General features: G+C 45.7%; 1 protein-coding gene across 4 annotated transcripts in view; it reads left to right on the top strand.

Annotated features, from left to right (window-relative positions):
- Positions 1-22,350, top strand: part of CLCN4 (chloride voltage-gated channel 4) — a 47,647-nt gene that overhangs the window by 3,618 nt on the left and 21,679 nt on the right. For 3 of the 4 annotated variants that reach the window (XR_008233012.1, XM_052773966.1, XM_052773967.1), the window contains exons 2-4: positions 12,886-13,037; positions 13,384-13,483; positions 19,270-19,457. Coding sequence is in view for 3 of the 4 variants with exons in the window: in XM_052773966.1 (XP_052629926.1) it covers positions 12,886-13,037; positions 13,384-13,483; positions 19,270-19,457 (440 nt within the window). In the remaining variant the exon portion in view is untranslated. Of the gene's footprint in view, positions 1-776; positions 855-12,885; positions 13,038-13,383; positions 13,484-19,269; positions 19,458-22,350 lie in introns of all 4 variants that reach the window. The other variant, XM_052773968.1, reaches the window with a different exon arrangement.

The following is a 22,350-nucleotide window of genomic DNA, read 5'->3' as shown; positions in this document are numbered from 1 at the left end:
AGGCCCTTTGTCCCTGTGTTTTGCTATGGCTCCTTCGGGCGTCTGCTGAATTCTGTATTTACGGGAGCAGCCATCATCATCCAGTCGTGCGGAGGGAGAGCAGCTCTAGTGTTTTGCTTGCATTCCCTGCTTGCTTTATTTTTCCTGGGTGCCTAAAGAAAGTGGTTGTTGTACAGATAGATGTGTCTGAGCTTATAAAGGAATGAGGATTAACTTGCTCAGGGGGCTAGTAGATGTATTTGGGGAAACAAGCTTTTCCTTTATTGTTAATTTTTGCTGACAATGTTTGAAAGCACCTAGTCTGGCAGGTTTCCTGTGTAATTTGCAGGTAGGTTTTGCTTGTCGTCTGATATAAGCCTGAAAAATTCTTTTCCAGAAGGAACGTGAGATGACAAGCAGATTTTTGCTTCTTACACAAAATGCCAGTCACCAAAAGGCTGAAAAGTCCATGCCAAACTGCTTTTTTGGACTGTTGGTATTTATATAAGCAAAGTCCAGAGTCTGTTTTCTTTTCCTGGTGTGGGTGTTTAATTATGCACTCTATACAAATATATGAAGATGTATATTTGTGGAGAAAAAATGGTGACTTTGCTGGGGTGGTTTTTTTCTGTATTGCTTTTTTAATATGTTTTAGGGGTTTTTAAAATATGTTACTACTTTTAAAAATTATTCTAATACAAATATTAGAATGCAAGAAGCTAAATTAAATTTTAAGCTTATACTAGTCATACTAGTCAGAAAAATAAAATTATACCTTTTTTTTTTGCTTTTTTAAGAATGCTGATAAATAATTCTGTGCCTTTGCCAGAGAACGGAGGATGACTCAGCCACAGCTTCATCAGGCATAGAGTCAGGTGACTTTTCACTCCTAGTCTACAGGAAGTTTTCTTATTCTTGAAAATCCTGTTCTTTGTTTAAATAGATTTTTCCCACTATTGGAAAGATCTGAAAATTCAGCAGGCCTAGGGTTTCTCTGTGCTCACCCTTACAATTGTGGGGGAGATTTTAGATCTCCTGTGCTGAAGGAGGTGGTACGTCCTAGTGAAAGGTTAATTCTGGTTCCCAGCGATCAGGTATGCAGTAGTGTCAGCATCAGAAAATGAGGGGGGGGGGGGGAGTGCATAATGAATTATTGCAATGAAGTAAGAAAGGACAAAGGTTCTTCAAAACTGAAAAGAAAAATAAATTTCCATTTTATTTTTTTTCACCAGAACCTCTGGGTTTTTTTCCAAGACTGAACGAACCTCAGAAGCGACAGAAATACAAACCTGTCGCTGTGCAAGGTGGCAGGGAGGGTGGCATCCTGACAGCGCCCGCGCTGGGTTTGTTCTCCCGACTCCCTCGGAATTTAAGGCTGGGTCGATTCTCTCCAGCGCCGGCCGCGAGCCGAGCCGTGCTCTCGCTCACCAGGCGTGCCGAGGCTTGGCTCTTCGCCCACGCGAAGCGCACAGCGGGGCTGCCGCGCGTGGGTTTCCCAACCGCGATGGGTTTCCCTTCCACCCCGGATCGTATTTGAATGCCCTACGGAAATACGCGCGGGGCCGTGGTTCTCCTGGTCTCCCGATAGGAGTCAGGCATCTTTTGTGCGACCGGTGACAAGATGCCAGCCTTAAATGTATGTGGGGGCACCTCGGAAATCAAGGACTTAAGTCCTTTAACAGTTATTTAGTATAAAAGCGTGATCCTGGAAACGTCCCCAGGTGGAGGGGTCTCTGCCTGGCAGCACCGGGGTGCCGTGCTCCGGCTCCAACTCGCGGTTGCACGGGTGCTCAGCCCCTGCACGCGTCGGGGTCTGCCTTGTGAAGGTAGTACCTTCTCAAAGGTAGCGACTGGTGGCTTTTAAATGAGAGAAGGAGAAGGGGACGGCGTTGGAGGGGAGCGTTTGCCCTGGGCTTGGGTCCTTCCCACTTGCCTGGAGCGAACCGGCTCCCTGGAGTGCCGTAACCTCCCCGCTCTGGGAGCTGCTTCAGCGTGAAGCCGTTGCGTGTTGGGATGGAGGGGAAAGCGAGCGGCATCGTGGCCGTACCCCGGTGCTTGTGCTGGGGGAAGCGGGAGGCTCCTGCTCCCCCACCTCGCCCACGGTTCAGGGCTGTTCTGCACGTGTTGGTGGTCAGCGTTGTGTCGCGTGAGCTTCTCTCGGGTCTGACCTGCTCTTAGCTCAGCGCGGTGCACAACCCTCAAACGGCGGCGTAGTGCCCGTAGGTCCTTTCCCAGTTTGCTTTTGCCATCAGGCTGCAGCTTGCAGGGTGCTCAAAGGGGGTGCGTGTGTTGATTTTTCCATTTGGTGAAATGGGATCAGGTTGTAGAGTAGGAGTCTAATTTGTTTGTGTGCGTGTGTGTGCATACGTACGCACCAGGTACGAGGTTTTCTCAGATTTCTTCTCTAGTCCAGCAGAACCAAAAAAATCACACACGATCGTTAATGCCAAAAGAGAAACTCTGGCAGGGTTACGGTCGGCTGCTATTCCTAAAACACTTTCGACATGTTGTTCTCAAACATCACCCCAAGGAAAAGGTTTCCCTGTCTTGCAGGTGGGGGAGCTTCCTCTTGGCAGTATGAAGTAACTCGTCTGTAACCGCGCAGCCCATCGGCATCAAATGCAGCAATAAAACCTAGTGCCCTGCAAACAGGAAAACATTGCCCTCCATCTGTGTGAAAATGACTCACTGCCTCTGCTCAAATCCTGAGAAGTGACATGGTAGAACAGATTAATGGCTTTTCTACTGCAGGTTTAGCAGCTCTATTTCAAGCTGAAGGCTTAAAAAGGTTTTCGGCGAGAGGTGCGTTTAATGCCATTGAACACCCCGTTTCAGGGGAGAGCTTTTTAGGAGTAACTATATACCAGGGCATTTCCCTTCCGACAGTGCAACTCTGTTCTCTCTGAATGTATTTGCCTTTTTCCAGTCCAAGAACTGCTTCCCCCCCTGCCTAATCCTATCATTTTCTCAGTGAGGAGACAAAGAGCAGCGCTGGAAACCCAAACCTGGTGCTGCAAAGCTCGGCTGCGTGTGGCACGAGGAGGAAAACTGTACAGCACCCTCAATCCTTCAGCCCTGGCTCGGAGCTCCGTGGCAGCAAAACCGGCTGCTCTAGGAGGGAATTTTCCCCTCTTTTTTGTGACGAAGGGAACTAGAGGGAAATCAAGAATAGAAACTATAGATGCTGCTACACTGGTAGCCTGATTTCCAGTCTGTCCTGTCTTCTGAAGTTTACTTTCTTACCCCAGATGCTGAAGGCTTTCTGAATTTTATCTAATCAAATCTTGTTTCCTTCAAGAAGCAAGGGCATGTGGGATTGATGCAGGCCCACGGGGCTCATCTGCCCAACCTGACGGGCTGTTAGCAGAGGAGCATCCTTTAATAGAGATGTTTCAGCTCAGTTAGAAAAATTCAGATGGATGTTCCAGAGATAGCAATGCTTCCCTCCTGCTTTTTCCACAGCCTCGACATCTACACTAACAACTAAATTTATTGGAGGGATCTTTAAGATTTGCTGGAAACAGGTACATGAGTTTAGCATTTTTTTATATGGAGCTGATTTTGAGTTATGTGAGTGCAAAAATTCCACTCAGAGCTCATGGGGAAAGAGCTGGGATTTTTTTTTCCCCTTCCATTTCTGACATAACTCAGCAGCTGAACTGATTTTGCTCAGACTTTCCAAGAAAACTTGAACAGAGACCAGTCACATGATATTTCATACTGAAAGGAATTGGTTTCTGAAGAGACAGTCATCCTGGGAAAGAGCGGGGAGCAGGATGCTGGGATGAGGTTCGCCCCTCGGAGGAAGAGAAGCGTGCGGACCCAGGGGCCTCCCAGGAGGAGAAAAGGAGGAGAGGGAGTCAGGCCATCGCCAAAGGGTCGAGAAGCCCTGATGGTTGTTTTATCAGCTCCTGGGGTGCACTGGTGTGCCCCATGTCCCCCAGTGCCTCCCTTCACCTGTGCTCCCAGCCAGCCCTGTTATCTCCCCTGTGCTCGCCCCACGAGCCCGTGTGGTGCTTGAGGAGGGGCGGAGGAGCATTTTGTGCCTCAGTTTTCCGCCATTTATCCCAAATGTTCCCTCCCGCCTTCCCCTGCTCTCCCAGGCCCTCTCCCCTGTGATCCGGTGCCCTGTGTTTTTTGAGCTCTGCTGCGGCTTCATAATTTTTTCCATAGAGGTTACTCGGGGTAAAGCTGCACATCAAAGATGTGACTGTATACAGCTTGCCCGCACTATCATAGCAGGAAACTCCTTAATATGTGTGTGTGGGGGCCATACAGTAAAATGCTGCAATATTTTACAGTGATGTTTCCGATACTGCAGCCTGCCTGAGCTTGTGTGGCAGGAGAATGAGGGTTTGCAGTGCAATTTACTTGTATACGGAGGCTGCGAACTAGTCCTTGAATTGTAGGAAAGGCATTTGCCAATTTTAATATCCCGTCTTCCCTCTGTATTTTCCCAGTTTAACTATTCTCTGCTTTTTATGTGCCATATTATGTTTCCAAAAAAGGCTTGTAACTGGGTTCAGCATTTTCTTATTTTTCCAGGAGTCTGAACCTTGCTCTGATCCAAGGCCATTTTAACTTTTTTTTTTTAAACACCATCATTAAGACAGAAGGTCAGTAAATCAGTCAGCTTGTTCAGTCTGAGTCTTCTACGGTGAATAGTCTTAAATTGCCCACGGATATTTTTCAACCTGCAGAAAACCGCCTGTTGAACTCGCCGGTGATTCATCCTGCTTGCCTTTGCTGGAGACATCTTCCTTGCAAAATCACCACCCAAAAGCATCTTACTTCTTGTTTAGAAGAACGTTCCAGAACCATTTACCTGCCTCCCATGTCCTGTAGGGTGCAATGTCACCTTGCCATTTCTAGGTCGTCTTCTCCTGCATGGCGGGTGGTGGAAGGGGAATTACATCCACACCCCTCGGCCTTCCTGGCTCTGGGCTAAACAGACCTCGTCCTCTGACCCCTCCCCAAAAGGCATTGGCCCCTAATCATCTCCATGTACTTTTCATTCACGTCTTTCAAGGCGACCCTGTTAATAATCTTGCTTGCCGCCTTCCTGAGCTATCGGGCCCGTTTTCTCTGGCCAGCTGGTGGTGAAGCCCTGTGGTGTAACCGCGCTCAGCTCTAGGAGCTTTCTCCCTCAGCCTTATCCTCTCACAGCTCGTTCCGGACACCGACTGCTTCAGCTCACACCGCGGGCAGCGCTGACCTCGTTGCCCGGATTCGAGGCCTGGGTGGAGAGCGCTCCGTGTCCATCTCTGCGACTAGGCTTAAATCCCTTGGGATGGGGGATGGATGGATGCTGGCAGAGCACCCAGCTCTCAAGACAAGGCGCCTTTGCTCGACCGATCACATTGAGCAGGTAATGGCCATGAGGCTGGGGCACCATGCTTGGCCGTTTTGAGAATACGGTACTAGGAACGGTCAATACAAGTATTAAGGGCACAGAGAGCAGCAAATCATCCGTCAGCGTGAAGGGGTCTTGTGACGATTGCCAGTTAGTAAACCGGTAAGACTGCGTTGTTCATTATTGGGTGCTATGGAAAATAGATCCCAAGGATTTTCACAGCCCGCATGCTCCTCGGTTCGTGCAGTACCTGCTGTCGTGTCATGCCGTATGAGCACAGCTAAGCTGACCGACCATTCGGATCAGTGGCGTGCTCGACTGATAGAGTCATGATTGAAATGACCACGAATCACTTCAAAAGCATTGTGCCTGGAGTGGGATCTCCCCTGTGTGATCATTGTACGTGTATTGGTACCAGAGCATAGAAAAGCCCTGAGATGCACTGTATTTCTGCTTTTGTGTGTCAGCTAACTCGCACCACATTTGGAAGAGATGGAACAGACGATGCTTTGGATGCCCTGGAAAAGTCACTCCAAACAAATGTGAATTAAGGAACTTGCAAATGACCTTTAGGCTTTTGCTTTCTTTCCCCAGCCTCTTGCCACGTTCACTTCTTCCTTATGCTACAGCAGGAGAGTCACTGAAGGCAGGTATGCTTTGCTGCCTGCATACTCTTATGTTTCACATAGCAATCCCCCGCTACTGTCTTCAAGGAAAACAGCATGCAGATGAAAGTGTGTAGGTGAATGTTCATCTGCCAGAAACATTTGAAGTGTTGAAGTAATTCAGTAACTGTGATCTGCTGAAAGTAATTCGAAACTTGTTGGAATTGCATTAAAAAACGTACTGCCTGCCTCAGTGTAATGTGTCCAATTAAAACAGAAAACAGGATGAGGAGAACGTAGCATGGAACTAGCATGTCTAGTAACAATAAGCCAGGGCCAAGACTTTTCCTTTGATGACTGTTCAGCTAGTTATTTCCCATCAGTATACTTTTCAGCTTCTTTGAACCATGAGATGTTTTGGCCTGTGCTTGCCATGTCAAATCCATTTCAGATCCGATCAGTCAGTCAACATAATACCTAGAACGTCAGTTCACCGATAGAGCTCTTCTAGCTGTGGCTTTTACATTTGCACATGCTGTAACAGTGCTATAAAGCTGAGAGGTTGTCAGCATTTCCATCGTAAATGCAATTTATTGATCTGCTATAAAACTTAGCTCCAAGCTGCAGTGTATCATACAGTTGGTCCCAATCACATGATGAGTTTACTCACTGTGGGACCTGCAAAAAACCATAACCTTAAAGGTGATAGTACTACTGCCTTTTGGTTCTTTAAAAAATAACAAAAAGTAAGTTAAATGTACCAGAAGAGGCCTGCAGTCCATGCAGTACCTGCTGTGCTTGTTGGCATGTCCCGGCTGTCAGGCAGCTTCTGTAGGTTATTTGCACTAATCTCTTCTTTGCTTTCTTTGCATAGGAGGGAGGCTTCAGTGATTACTTACTCAAAAATTACCTGGCTTCCTACAGTCATCAAGCCTCATGGGCTTATCTTTGGACTTGCTCTTTTGACCCTTACCTCTGGCTGCTCTCATGCAGCACCTCCGACCGATGTTTGTAGGGCAAGGTCTCTTTCTTTCTGGCTTCAGACTATCGTGCGCCAAGCATGGCTAGCTCGGAGATAGGGGACTGAACATCAGGTTGACCTGGCCCAAGGTTTTGGGAAGACACCTAGGGTTATGTGGCAGCCAGGAGAGCCCTCTATCAAGAGGCACAATTGCCAGTCTAGCCCTGTGATCTCTCTCAATATGTGAATCGATGCTTGCCAGGACCTTGCTCCACATACAGGACCGCAGTAGTCTGGCATGGGTCTAAATTCAGGGAATCTGCTAACCAGAACCCTCTGAGTTCAGGAGGTTTCCTCATTCAGTTTTTAGCAAGAACCTATTTACAATTCTTAAAGCTGAGTGTTGACAAAAATGTTCAGTTGTAGATACGCTAAGCAAGTCAGTAAAATGAGAGCTCACTGTTGAGAACTGACGAAGGATCTCTACTGTATTGCAGGGAATAAAATGGCAGATGTAATTCAAAGTTGATAAAGGCAAAGCAATGGGGAAAATGTCCCTAGGAGACCACAGAACGATGGGCTCCAAACTGGCCACTGCCTCTCGTGGAGCATAGCCTGGAGTCATGGCAGACTGCTCAGTGAAAACGTTGGATGTCTGCCCTAGGAAAAGCTGCTGGAATGCCAAGAATTATTAGGAAAAGAATAGGGGACTAAGCAGGAAACATTTGCCCTTGCACAAATTTCCAGATGCTGATGCAACATAAAGTAGTGGAAAGGACAGCAAGGACATCTAAGACATAGAACAACAAAGGGACAAAATACATATGTCAAACGGTTAACTCAGCAAGATTCGACACCTTTCAGTGTATATAAGCTCTGCCAGAGTATCTTAGACGCTCAGGTGTTAGAAATAGCTATGAGTTGCATTTGTTACTAATTCTGCATGTAATGGTATTGCAATGTTTTCTTTTGAATTGGTAGTGTCAGATGCATTTGATGAGATGTGGATGTCTACTTCTGACATCTCTTTGTAATCAGGAAACAGAAATTAGCACTCTGGGAAACAATCTGTCTCATTCTAATGTAAATATCTAAAATAAATCAGATAAATTGCATCTGAATAGAGTATACTTCCTCTCATCAGCTATGAAAGGAGTCTAGATTTTAGTGTCCAGAGTCTAGTGCAGGTTCCTCATGCTAGATGAGACAGCTCGCACCACGAATGCTTGTATTTTTGCCATCATCAGAGTGGATTGCTGCAGTATACCTGACTACAATTCATGTTGGGATGAGATTAATTTGCCCTTAACCTATGTGTATTAAATTAAAATATCTATAACTGAGTTATTTGTGTAAGGCTCCAGTTCTGCTGGCAGAACTGGAAGCATCTCTGCAAGCATCTCTAAGAGGGCAAGTTAGCTTATCCTGAAATAAACTTCGGACATTATTTCAGATGCCGAAGTAAGGTGAGATAAATAAATGCAAAATAAAGAGAAAGTGACGCTTATGGTGCTTAGTGCTAGGACATAAGATGGGAACTCTGTAGTACTCAGTTCAGAAGTGCTATAGCTAGGTTTTATTTGCTAAAATTGGGTTTTGCATAATCTGATACCACATCTCTGCTTTCAGAAGCGTAGTACCTTAAGTGAACTTTAAGGCTAATAATCATCCCGCTAGCTGCAATTTCCAGGTATTGGTACGCTACCTAGAGTTCAAAGTTTGTTTGTTTTCTTAGTCTTCCATGGCCCTGTGGTCTCTAGCACATTTTTCTCTTCCCTGGACGTGTTGTATAGCACGTATTTTTGGGGTAGATTCAGGCTGAGATTGTAATTATCTTACATACTTGTGGTCTGGCCTGGTATTATCCATCACAATACTGTCATGTGCTGGGCATTGACAACATACTTAGAAAGCTATTTTTTTATGTGATATAACTAGCACATTGGGTAGTTTTCTTGTAGTATTAAGGAAAACTTGCCAACGCTTTCAGCACAAGAGTTCCCAGAAGTTTGTTTATGTAGCAGGGGGGGCTGTTTCGTGCAGGCAAGCGGTCTGAACGGCATGTTCTTTACAGGACCTCCTTCACTATAGGGGAAGAATAGGGTGAAATAAATGACCTGCAAAATATCACAGCGTTACAGAATAATAGCACGGTCTAATCCTTTCACCTCATTTCAGCTTCCCATTCCAGTCCTCGGTCATGGTTTACAAGACACCGAACTCAAGGTCCGCTTGCAACTTCAGCTCCCTGGCGTCAGCCCCAGCATCCCGCCTTCAGACCCTCGTTTCCCTTAGCAAATGTAGGAGTGTGCTCTCGTCTGTTTGGTGAAGTGTTGCTATTCTCAGCTGTCACTCCTCTTAACTGATGTTTTTTAAATCGCCTCAATCCTGCGGCAGCTTCTTTGTGCCCAGCAGTGCCGTGTGGGACACCTGCTCTGCAGTTGGTTTCCTTCCCCAGGCTGCAACTCCCTTGCTCGATTCTCTTTCAGACAAACATGCCACGGTGCTTGGAGATTACTTGATTTCCGCACTTAAAAAGACTTCTATAGCATTACAATGGTGACCTGCTGGTTGCCTGTAAGATAATGCTTTTCTCAGCAGCTTGTGCTGAGCACATTGTCTGTGTTGTCCAAAAAGTCCGACCCAGTGGAGTGCAAAGAGCAGACCCTGACAAAGCTGAGTATTCACGATTGTTACATCCCTAAAGTCCCCACCAGGGAAAAAAATTAAATGGAGAGGATTCAAGTAAAACAGTTGAAAATGGAGAGAGGAGGAAAAAAAGGCAGTAAATAAAGGGGGCCGAGCAGAGCAGCAGGGTGTATGGACAGTCGATTAAAAGCCTGTCTGCCACGGTTTTGCCTGTTCCAATTACAAAATTGGGAAATTTCCTCACATTCAAAGATCCAAATTCTTTACTCATGAAATCCCTGTTTCCATATCTGATGAAGGAAAGTGGGTAGCAGTCGTTGCTAGTACTGTGCTAGCCTCATCAGTGACCTGTAAAAGCCATCTTGTGTCTGTCAAGGAGCTACAGGTTCTGCAGGGTCAGTTCTGTAAAACCCATAAAGTCTGTATCTGTCCCCATTTTTTCTTAAGTGTTTTAATGTGTTTTTTTTCTCCTAACCTCCTGTTAGTTGTTTTTTTTAGGCTTGCCATTTCAGATTACAAACCCTAGGTACTCTCTGGAAGACCCCATTTCCCAGGCACCTAATTTAGTACGGATGGGATCAATCACTCTTTAGAGGCACACTTTGTTAAGTGATGTAGAAGTGCATGGCTGCCTCCTCCAGCCGTCCTGGCCCAGGACCCTCCTGCCTGGCCGCTGGACCCCAGCCCATGGCCCCGGGGTCTCTGCCCACGCTGGGGGACACGGCTGCCACTTTCCCATGTGCAGGTTCAACCAGTAGCAAAGCTGATCATGTATCCCAGAGGCACACATGCAATTAATAGCTCTTCAATTAGTGTGAGTGGTGGGGTTTGTTTCTTGTCACGGTCTCCGTGTTTGCTTTGTCAGGTTTGTGTCTCTGTATTTTGTTTCTGGTTTCCCCTCTTTTTCCTATAGTTTCCTAACTGACGAGGTCCCCGATCACAAAACCTCACTGGAATAGACATTCGCACACTCCCACATGCCCTCATCAGTGAGTGTGACTGACCGGGGTTGGTTCTGTTTTGGGGTTGTGTGGTGGGGTCTTGGTAGCAGGGAGGGTCCGCAGGGCCGGCTCCTGCTGGAAGCTGCTGGAAGCTCCCCCGGCTCGGAGCCGGACCCGCCTCTGGCCCAGGCCGAGCCCGTCAGTGACAGTGGAAACACCTGTGGGAGAGCAGATTTAAGAGGGGAAACCTGCGGTGAGTCGGGGATTGGGGTGGGAGAGGAGCCCCTGTGCCGTCCCCTGTCCCCCCCAGCCATGGAGGGGAGCGGGGGAGCAGATGCCCACCTGCAGCCCGGGGAGAGAGGAGCCCACGCCGGAGCAGGGGGATGGATGTCCCCCAAGATGGCCGGGGCTCCGTGGGGAAGCCCGCGCTGGAGCAGGCTGGGACTGAAGGACTGCAGCCCGGGGAAGGGACCCGCGCCAGGGAAGTTTGTGAGGAACTGCAGCCCGCGGGAAGGACCCACGGTGGAGAAGTTGGTGGAGGACCGTCTCCCGCGGGAGACACCCCACGGCGGAGCAGGAGCGAGTGCGGAGGAGTCCTCCTCCCCCTGAGGAGGAAGGAGCGGCAGAGACCAGGTGTGGCGGACTGACCCCATTGCCGGGAGGAGGAGGGAGAGAGAACCGGGAGTGCGGTTGAGCCGGGCAGGAGGGAGGGATGGGGGGAAGGTGTTCTAAGATCTGGTTTTACTTCTCAGTATCCTTGTTTTGGTTTGATTGGTAGTAAATTAAATTGATGTTGTTTCTTCCCCAAGTTGAGCCTGTCTTTTGCCTGTAGCCATAAGCAGTGAGTGATCCCTCCCAGTCCTTGTCTCGTCCCACCATGGCCAGGGGGGCGGAGTGAGCGAGTGGCTTCGTGGTGCTCTGTTACCGGCTGGGCTTAAACCGCGACAGGTTCCCATCACTGCCTCCCTTAGCATTTGCATCACGTTTGTGTCCCTGTATGTTCTTGTTCAGGCTTCCTCCTTTGCTTATAATCCTTTGTCGCATTCAAAAAGGTCCTTGACCCAGATGCCTTTAAAGGAGCAGGCAGTCACCCTTACCCACATCTTTCTCTGTCTCTAGAGGCAGCCTAGGTGGTTCTTATAGTCCAGACATGAAACTTTTGGATGGCTGAAGTTAAGTTGGATGAATCCAACTGTGTGCCTAAACTACTTCATTTAATCGATTCTCATGCTACTAAAAGTGCCTCTCATTGGGAATGATGTCAGCCATTTCTGGAGCTTGTCATATTAGTGACTACTTTGGGACCTGACCTTTAAGGGAGATAACAGTCATTTTTGCACCTAGCCAGATGTTGCTGAGCTCTTTGTGGAAAAAAAAAGGGAACGGTGGTTATGAGTTAACTTTTTCATGCTTTGCTTATGTGGATTGCATGAACAAGGTATAGTTTCCAGGGCTTCAGAGCAATGGGCATGGATGTTTCTCTGCTTTTGTATTGGTAGTCTGTAAACCCAGAGAGCGTGTCCCCAAAAACTTCTGGGCTGAAAATGTCCACTCAGCTTGTGTGCCACACTCTAGAGTATATATTATTTCACAGCCTACTTTGATCTCCTTTTTAACTACCAAATGCCTCTGGTAACTGCTTGTTATAGTTTGGGGATAGGTTTCTTTATTCTTGTGCTCTAGCAGGACATGTGGTGGCTGTTTCTCCCCCTGCTTTCTTAAAAGCAAATTTGGAAAGTTTGTATATGGGACAGAAGGTAACCACTCAGGTTCTCCCAAGAATAGTTCTTCTCCTAGCCCTTGAAAAGCAAACTTGAAGGAGATACTGCATTTCCAGACCTGATGCAGCGTAGACATACTGTGGTCTCGAGCTTTGCCTTCTGAGCAGTGGAAGGGAAGCGGATCAATGCGGGGAGCATGCAAAACTAGACACTATTGCAGTGTTATCACTAATGGTGCTATGTAAAATCTGCAGTTCATGATGAATGGTAAATTCTAGTGTATCACCTGTTTTCTGAGCTGGTGACCTTGCCTACTCGATGATCTCGCTGCAGGCAGAGCGCTTCTTTCAGCGTGTGATCAGGATGTATCATTGCAGAAGAAGCCCAGAACCATCCTGGATTTCGGGGCTCTGTTTTCAGGAAAGCTGGTATTTCTGCACTTGGACGCTGTGCTTTTTGTATGTGCTTTTTAGGGTTTGCTAAGCTGTTGAAGTAGTCTTCAGCAAAATACTTTTTCTAGTGGCAATGCATAGATTGCAGTAAGTGCGCACCAGGACTGCTGACTCGTGCTCTGTTGACTTTGTGGTTTGTGGAGGTATTTTGGAAAACTTGATTCTGAAATGTCTGGCAAAGCTGCCTGAATTTATTGACATACTTGTTTTTCCTGTACATACAGACTCTAATATGGTCAATGCAGGAGACATGAATGGTTCTGGCAACCTGATGGATTTTCTGGATGAACCTTTCCCCGATGTTGGAACTTACGAAGATTTCCACACCATTGACTGGCTGCGGGAGAAATCGCGTGACACTGACCGCCATAGAAAGGTAAAGGTGTCTGGCTTTGATGCGTTGTGGTCCCTGGGTTACAGCCATCCTGGTGGTGAGAAAACCAAGCAGTTTTCCAAAGTTATTGCTTCCTACCTTGTTGTATGTCTTGAGGAGGACTTCTAAAAATATGGATGTGGTATGTCTTGAGTTTGTAAATATGAAAGGGCTTCCAGCAACGTAATCAGCAGAGCATCTCTGGAAAATGATTGGGACTGGGGGGAGTAGAGAGTAGAGAAATTGCATATACCTTCTAGGAAGTTAAATATTTTTTGTTTTAAACATTTTACACTAAAACTGTGTCAGCCTGAATCTGTAACATGTCTATATATATGTTTAATTTCAGATTACAAGCAAAAGTAAGGAATCCATATGGGAGTTCATCAAGAGTTTGCTGGATGCCTGGTCAGGATGGGTTGTAATGCTTCTCATAGGACTACTGGCAGGTATGCGTGTGTTAGCATTACAGTTATGCCCAAAACAGTCTTGCCCAATTTTGCTGCAGTGCCATCTGCTTCTCTTTTTACTTCATTGTCTCTCCACTGATGTTTCAAGCTAAAAAGACAGCCATGCATCCATGCAGTTATAATCCTTAATAAAAATACCCACTTGCAAAATCTCCTGCTGAGTGCTGACCTAGAAAAAATGTTACTCACCAGTAGAGGGATTTTTCTATTGCTTTTGGAAATACGCATCTGAGCGCTTTACACTCGATGGGCTACTTTGACTTTCTGAACCTTTGATTCACAGAAGTCAATTTTATTGGTAGGGTTATCTTCTTTATATATGCATGAAGGGAAAATACAGTTTCAGACTCAGTTTCAGATCTGCTTCCAGGCCAGGCAGACATTACATATTTAACAGCCTGCTCAAACTCAGATGGCAAATTCATTACTTTCCCAAATTGCTCCTGTCTTCTGCTCAGTTTAGCACATCTTCCAACTTGGAAAGCTGCACTTCTCTTACCAAGTTGAAACAGCTGCTATTTTTTATGCTTTTTCAGTGATGTCAGGGTGCTCTTTGTATCATGCTGCTTGGTAAAAGCATGATGTGAAGTTTCACAATTTCCAAGTGGTGTGAATTTCCTGCTTACCAACTGTCAAGTTAGTATGTTTATTACAGTTGTTCAGGAGCCTCAGAAGTACTAGGGAAGTTCTTGAGAAAATGTTGCTGAAGTGACATTTTTGGCAAATTACGTTATTTTGTAGAGATACATGTGTTTCCACAAAAGCTTTGATGGGAGGGCGTGATGGGAAGAGAATCTGATAGACTGTGTACTACCAGGGCTGCCGAACCCTGCCTGAAGGCCAGGGTTGGCCTCATCTGGGATGGAGAATTCTCCTTGCAAATGAAGTTAGAGCAAGACTTTGAGGGCTCTAGTGTCGTCCCACAAGCTGGTCAGCAATCCCCTCTCTCATACAGAGAACATGGTATACACTCACACACTCCCATTTTAGTAAAAATATCCCAGGAGGTTTGTTTCAGTTCTAGTTCGCAATGAAATCTCCTGCTGAAATTCTCAAGGTTGTCGAAAGCCAGAGTTGCTGACATCTGATAAGCTCTAATGCTGGTATGTCCAGCGTGGGAACAGAGGTCGAAGGTAAGCTGCAGCTGAGATGTGTTAGATTTTGCAACCTTTTCAATGACAAGGGTGCAGAGCAACAAGTTTTACCTCGAAGAGTCAGATCAAATTAGCCTGTTTTTAAACCGGGACAAGGACTTGTGAATCAGCTAGAGCACAAAAATTACCTACGTGCTTGTGGTCTGGGCTGAGCCCCGTGGATTTTTTTCTGCCTGCTGTTGAAACGACACACGGTCTGTGCCTTCAGCGTTTCTGGGACAGGGCAAAGATGGAGAGTCACCATCTCAGCCTCAGTGAGGGGTCAACACCCCTTTGATGACTGGTGGGAATTATTGATGAGTGGATGAGGTTTGGGGAGGGAGGAGGTGGGGTTGGTGGTGCAGTCAAGAGGCATTTCATGTTGTTGCCTTCTCTACTTGAAATACTGCCTGCTCAGAGAAGCCAGCTTGCCATGAGGGCACCTGTGTGATCACAAAAGCTTGCATGGACCAGCCTGGCTCCTCTGGGGTCCCTCTTCTCCTGCCGAACAGGCAGAAGCTACCGCTGCTCCAAAGGGAGCAGCCTGGCTCAGCTGCACGGACGCTGGGTCCAGGCATCGCCAGAGGCAAGGAGTGTGATGAGGAGTGGGAGAGGAAGGGGAAAGCAGCAGCAGCAGTGCCCAGGGTGTGAGGGTCTTGTGGAGGACCCTGCCCATGCTTTCCCCTTGCTGGGGATGGAGGGCGGCCAGGTGGGACACCTGGGGAAGGGGATGGCAGGGACCTCCGCGTGTTTCCAAAGGCGCTGGACGATTTACCCAGGCCCAGGAGTTTAAAGTGAACCTAACTGATCTAGAAGCTTAAATCCCACCAATTTGGTCAAGTGAATCTTTCAGGTTTTGCAATGCTTCAAAGGCTGCTCCGCCACAGCTAACACAAGCTGGTGTGGCCAAAAGGAGCAAGCCTTGTCCTCCAGTGTCCCCACCATCGGGCCCTGTTGCTTTGTGCATATGCAGCTGCACAGGGCGGGTGAATCTGGGAACTGACTTGGTGGAAAAAAACAGGTTTTGGCCAGATTAGTTTGCAGTTGATCAGTGGGCTCAGCAGGGTTGGTCACCACAAAGCCACAAGCAATCAAAATAGTGCTGACGGGAAGGAGCTGATGGAGGGAGGAAGGAGAGGACCATCCCATTGGGCAGTGTGACTCATGTCATTTTTGGAATGTCATCGAACCTGCATCCTTCGTTAGTCCCAGAAAAGCGTAGGTGGGAAAGGGACCTCTGGAGGGGGTCTGCTCTGGCTTTCTGCTCACAGCAGGGCCAGCTTCAGAGTTAGAGCTGTATGTTTTGAGTAACACCAAAGTATATTAAGAATGTAACAGCAGCCATTTGGGATCAGACCAAAGTTTCATGAGTGAGTGTAAATTAGCCTGAGCGGAGCCCCTCGCTGCCGCCACAGTCCAACAGATCTAGCTCCCAGGCTCTTTCAGAGCCATGTACCCACAGGACCTTAAACCCTCGGGTGCTACGTGGAGGGAGAAGATGGTGTATGACCCTGTCAAGTGGCTGGAAAGGCACTACGGAGCTTCTGGAAATGGGGTCTTGGGAGCCAGAGCCTGCTTATTTCGGGAAGGAGGAAGGAGCAGTAACACCCACAAATGCTGTTTGGTGTGGAGATCAGATGAAAACTGCTCACACGATGCTCCAGAAAAAGATACTAGGCCTGTCTTGGTCAGAAAGTTTGCACACTTTCTGGAGAAATACAAAGCAATATATGGGGAAATGAGCCTAAAAATTTTAGGTCTGGGTGCTGAATTTTTAGGCACTCGTTTTTAAGGAATTCTGAGTTTTTACTGTGCCCATCCTGCCTGCAGACCAGTGGTCATCCCTTAACGTAACCATTACTACTAGCCAACTAAAGGTATGTGCTATTTATAGATCAGCAAAAGAGTCTGTGTTTTCTAAAGCTATGTGACAAAAAGTACTATTGTACTAATGCTAAAATGCTGTGGTACTGGAGCTGGATGTGCAAAAATCCCCTTTGTAATTCAGTGTTGCGCCAGTTGGGTGATGCTGTTTTCTGGCACAGGTGCATAAAGAAAACAATGTTTTCAAAGCAAATTTTTAGCAATCTCATTAGGGCATTGTAAAGGATGAGTATTGGCCATCATCAACCAAAGGAAAAGGAGAGAGGTAAAAGGCTAATATCTAAAACGAAGTTCAGCATTTCCTGGCTTTGGAGTGCGCAGTATTTTTCATTCTGGGCAGGAGGTTACATAGAAGGGGAAACAAGTTCAGTTCCTTTGATGGGAGAAGTAGGGAGATAAACTTACGCTCTGTTACAGTCTAGACAGCCATGGCAAGCACAAGAAATTAAAGGCTTGACTTTCTGAGATGCTGAACAGCCTTCAACTTCCATTAATTTCACTTAAAGTTGCAAAGATTCAGAACTTGGAAAACTTCTAGCCCTGGTCACGTGTCTTGTGAAGCATTCTCTATAGCACTATTATCCTGCAAGTGCTTGCCCTCCCCTCTCATGATTTTCTTCTGTGTAAAGCATGTGTAGTAAATTGCATGTAGCATTTTCTTCCTTATGTGGATCCCAAAGCATTTGGCAACAGGGATTAGATCAGCTGCATAATTAAGCACATTTTCCTAGAGATACTGGGGTGCATGTGAGCTTGTTGTATTAGAGAACTGAATGTTTGTTCCTCACTCTGTTTATTAACTTTGTCAGGGAAAAACATTCAAAAGACCTGCCTGTCTTTGTACCTTCTGCTAGTAGGTAGCATTAATAATTGCCTGGTAAAGTGTGATGTGAGCTTTGAAGATTGGAGTAACTACAGAGCGTGATAAAGGTCAACCAAGAGATGCAAGAGGCACAGCATTTGGTGCTCATGTCCAAGGGATGAGGATTCTTTGTACAGTCTCCTGAAACTTTCAGAAAATTGCAGGAGAATTTAGAGTTTACTGCAAAACTCAGTAAGCTACACATGCTGACGTTACTAGCAACACAGTGATTTAGCATCACCCAAGAATATGGTTCCTTGTTCCATAGAAACTTAGGAAAATGGAAAAGAGGAAGAGAAAGGCAAGGTCTTCATGAAAGAAAATAACTGGTGCAGACATCATTACTCCCTCCTGCAGCCTTTTTTTGTGATCTTGTCTAGTATATCTGCATAGTTCTTCAGATTATTCCTATACAACAAAAATTCTTCACTGCTACCCTAGTCACACCACTTGTCAGTGTGGGGACAAGTATCCTTCTTAAGGGAGTGAAAGCATATGCTTATGTGTAAGGCTCTGTGAACACTGGTGGTTTTTTTTTCTGTTCTAGGGAATAAAAAACAGGTTACACATGCCTGAATTATTGAAATGGTTTTTTTTTCCTCTTTCACAGAAATGAAAAGCAGAAAACTTCAGTTCCAGGTCAAATAAACTGGCTCTTGAACCCAGCTGTGTGCCCCAGCTGCTAGGGGAAAGGGGAGCAGCCCCCACCCCTGCTTCATGTAATTGCATTCTTAGCAGGAGCCACAAAGCTAAAAGCTTTGGAAACATAAAACCAAACCATTTTGCATTTTCCAAAGCTTTTTTTTCCCAGTGTTTTAGCCCTACTGAAATGCACTGATAAATTCTGTTCAGAACCGTTAGCAGTTTCCTGACATTGTATTAATGATTACTTGTAAAAATAATGTTGACTTCTACTTTCCATTGTATAGGAGAGGGGTTTGGAAAACACTAAATGACTCTTCTATCAGTTGGTGGTTTAATGCTTTCCAGAAACTACGGACATAGGGACGGAACGTAGGTTTGCCTTTCTGTGTTCTGGCTGCTCCAGCCTCCCCGCTCCTGCTGGGGTTGCGTTCGTGAGGACAAATCTGCTCTGAGGGTGCTGGTGCTGGGGCAGGGGATTATCGCTGGGGAGCAAATGCCCTAGGAAAGTAGGATTTTTTTTTTTTTTCTGTGGGGTCTGGCCACATCATTTTTACCCGTGCTTGGGTCCGGTGGCCACCGGGTGTCGCTGCAGCCCTGTGTAATGCGTGGGGAAAAACTGAAATAAGGGTTAATTTGGTACAGAGAGGACTTGAAGGATAATTTTATTCCGCATATTTGGATTGCTGATGAATGTACACATCGAGAGCCGGATTCCGTTAAGTTCGTAAGTCAGAATCTGGCATCCATGTTGTTTCTGTACTGAAATATCTTCTAAAAGGTTGCTGCGTTGGGGCCAGTAAGGCTATAGGAAAACATACATCTCCTCCTCCTCCCCTACCCCTGAAATAATACACAGAATGGTTTGGGACCTGCAGCTTGGTACGTATAGAGACCCTGCATGAAGTCCTCCGTATCTCAGTCAAATGGTGCACCTGCCCGGGACAGACTGCAGGATCAGGCCCTACATCAGTTATGCCTGCCTTATTTGGCAAAGAGTCAGTATGAAAATGATAATATTTAAAATAAAAGCTTACGAGAGAGCATTGAAGGTCAGACAACAAGCTGGTGTGGCTATGTCTTTGCAAACTCATCATTGCCCCCAGTTCTTTGGTATATTTGTGCTTACGTTGCAGCTGCTTCCCCAAATCATGCTTTTTGCTGTTAGTATAATTAGATATATTTTCCTCGCAACTTGATATTTTTTAATGCCACGGTTTCTCTTTCTGCATTTCTTTTCCCAGGCACGTTAGCTGGAGTGATAGATTTAGCTGTGGATTGGATGACAGACCTGAAAGAGGGTGTCTGCCTGTCTGCCTTCTGGTACAGTCACGAGCAGTGCTGCTGGACGTCTAACGAAACGACATTCGATGACAGGGACAAATGTCCCCAGTGGCAGAAATGGTCTGAACTTCTTGTAAGCCAGTCTGAGGTACGGGAGACCTGATTAGGTTGGGGTCAGAACAGGGAATGCCCTTTTTTCATACTTGCTGATGTTCCCTCCAGAGAGTTTCTCTGAAAGTAACGAACTGAGAGCCTTGCAAAAAAAAAGACATTTCCACAAGCAATATCTGCTTAACTTGGGAGAGGTCCCATTGTTTCAGTGTCGTGTGTGATGGAAATTGGACAACTGTGAGATCGCTCTTTCTTTTTATCAGTATTAAACCAAAAGTGTTTCATAACACTCATAACAGTCACCAGGGGACCTGAGCAGCTATCCAATTTTTTTCTTTTAAACAGAATTTTGTGGGACAAAAAAGATGATCCCTGGTACATACATTTAAGAGGAAATTTTGGGGATTGCAGATGGTTTTCACGTATTCACATGCTGTGAGTAGTAGTGGGAGATGCATAAGGACTGCTTGTTATGCCCTTGCAATCCGTTTCTGTGTTAGATAGCAAAATATTTAGCTAGCACCGAAAGCTGGGGAACTAATGGGCGCCCCGGGAGATGGCCAACGTGAAAAATTAGCAGGGGGAGTGAACAGGAAGGGAAAAAGCAAATCTGGGTGGACATGAAACTTATATTTTAAGAACTTTTTTCTATCCTTTTTTTTTTTTTAAATTGTAGTAATTTTAAATACAAAGAAGGCAGTTTCAAATTAAAGCAAGTGAAAGTTTCATTTTGAAGACATCAAAAGAAGCCTTTCTATTTTCCTTTTAGCAGATGACACTTTTATAAAAAAATATAAAAAAGGACATTTTATTGTCAACCTAAGCTATTCAACGTATTGAATAACATTGATCCCTTCACAACTCGAATTTTTGGGGCAATGTCTTGAATCCCCCTTCCCCCCCCATTTCTACAGGTGACTCGAATACGACAAACATTGAATAAGACATGGAGGTGGGATGAATGTGGCTTTGAAGAGAACTGCCTTAAGTATGTAACGGGACTTATAAAAAAAATCTGGTAATGCAGTTTGGTCAATAATAGGAGAAGAAAATATATACTTCTATGGGATAAATCATCTCCAGCCAGACAATTAAAAAATGTCTGACTTGGAGAGATTGCCTCAGATCTTTCCCAATGTGGAGGTGGTCTGGTCCTGCAGAAATTGTTTGAGGGCACCTTCGTCTCCGTACAAGTTTGTCATTCACGTTCCTTTCAGTGCTGCTTTAAGCTTACGGTACAAGTAGTACTAGATAAGAGTGTCTGTGAATATGTATAGCCCAATTTTCCATAGATCTAATTAACCATAGTGAAAGTAGCAGGGTGTTCACTGTTCCTGAATATTCCCACCATTTAATCGCAGGCAAAAATCTCTCTGCACAGATGCGAGTCCACAGTGCCAAGCTTCCCTTTGCCAGAGGTTTGCTAGGTTCACACTGGTCTTCATCAACAGATGGTTTGGGTGGTTGTGTCATTGTAACAGTGAAGAAATATTACCCTGGTATGAAGTTGCAGGACTGGGGACGATGTTGTAATTTAAGAGAACAAAAAAATGTGGGAAGGGAAAAGAGAGGAGACTGTTACAATTGTTATGGGATTTGGAAATCCTGTGCATGTGTTTGACAGGCTGTTACTCTGAAAGGCTGGAATATATAAACGGAGCATATCCTTGAGAAAATTTATTGCTTTCGCCTGCTACTCGAAATCAGCAGTCATGACTGCTGTATGTTGTGGCCTATAAGAAGGGTATCAGCTAGGTGGGCACTGTGAAACTTTACTCACTTTGTATTCAGATTGGCCTTCTCACTCCCTAGTGTACTGTCACAGTGGGAAAAAAGGTTCATCTTGGCTTAGATTTAGGGTCTTTCTCAAAACAAATGGGCCTCTAACATCTGTGGGTTTCTGGCTGCCATGGCCTGATGGATGCTGTAGATATTAATAATACAGCTGTCTATTACTGTTACATTGAAATCCCAGGCAAAGCCCAACAAAAATGTGAATATGGAAAGTAAAAATTCTGTTTGGTAGCAAAAGGCTTATGATATGGGCAAGTGTTGCATGATTCCTGTAGCTGTAGAGGACTCTAGGAGGGATTAAAATACACTGAATTTGACTGAGTTTCAGGATGATTTTGCCCCCCCCCCTTTTTTTTTTTTGTATGTGGCTTCATTTTGTGCCCAACATTTGCATAACAGCCCTAGAAAACAGCGGTGCGCAGAACTACTTTGGAGCACGTTTTAGACAAGAAGTATTTGGAACAGTTTCCCTAAAGGTGCTCTGGTCAGACATGTCTTCTTTTTTTATGCATGACTGTGACTCTTTCTCATCATAGACAACTAAATTTGACATTTTGAGGACTGAGATTTAGATTAGCTCTTCCCTGTGGTTTTGCCAATTTATGACTGTGATAAACCCTGTACATATGTTCTCACTAAGAATTGTGACATATCCTATGGCATCTCCTGAAAAATGTTTTCATTCTAGTCCTCCTATAAAATGAGCCCAAAGCAGAGTCTTGATATAAATTATTATGGAAAATGTAATAGCACATCAGACACATACCAGGCTATGTTTTCTTCCCTAAACACTGTTTTGTAGGCCAATTATATCCTTCATCCCTCTGGTCCTGAACTGCTTCCAAAGAGCAGGTGAAGAGTTTTCTTGATGTGAGAGAGTTTCAAAACCTCAAATTCACTGGAGGAATGGATGTGTTAAAGCACATCAGATGCCACCCACTTCAGCTAGATCTCTAGCCAGTATCTGGTGACCCAGAGCTTTCCTAATCTGCAGATCCAGCTTGGTCCCAACCTCAACTTCACTGGAGCTGAGGACCCCATTTCTGGTGCCTTACACCTATCCAGGGTAGAGGAAAGGACCCCGTGTCTTCCACGGCTCGTGACACTGGATCCAGCCATGGACTGCAATCCCATCC

Source organism: Harpia harpyja, chromosome 22 (genome assembly GCF_026419915.1).
Source record: "Harpia harpyja isolate bHarHar1 chromosome 22, bHarHar1 primary haplotype, whole genome shotgun sequence".
Lineage (NCBI taxonomy): Eukaryota > Metazoa > Chordata > Aves > Accipitriformes > Accipitridae > Harpia > Harpia harpyja.
This window is presented reverse-complemented; position numbering and strand designations above follow the sequence as displayed.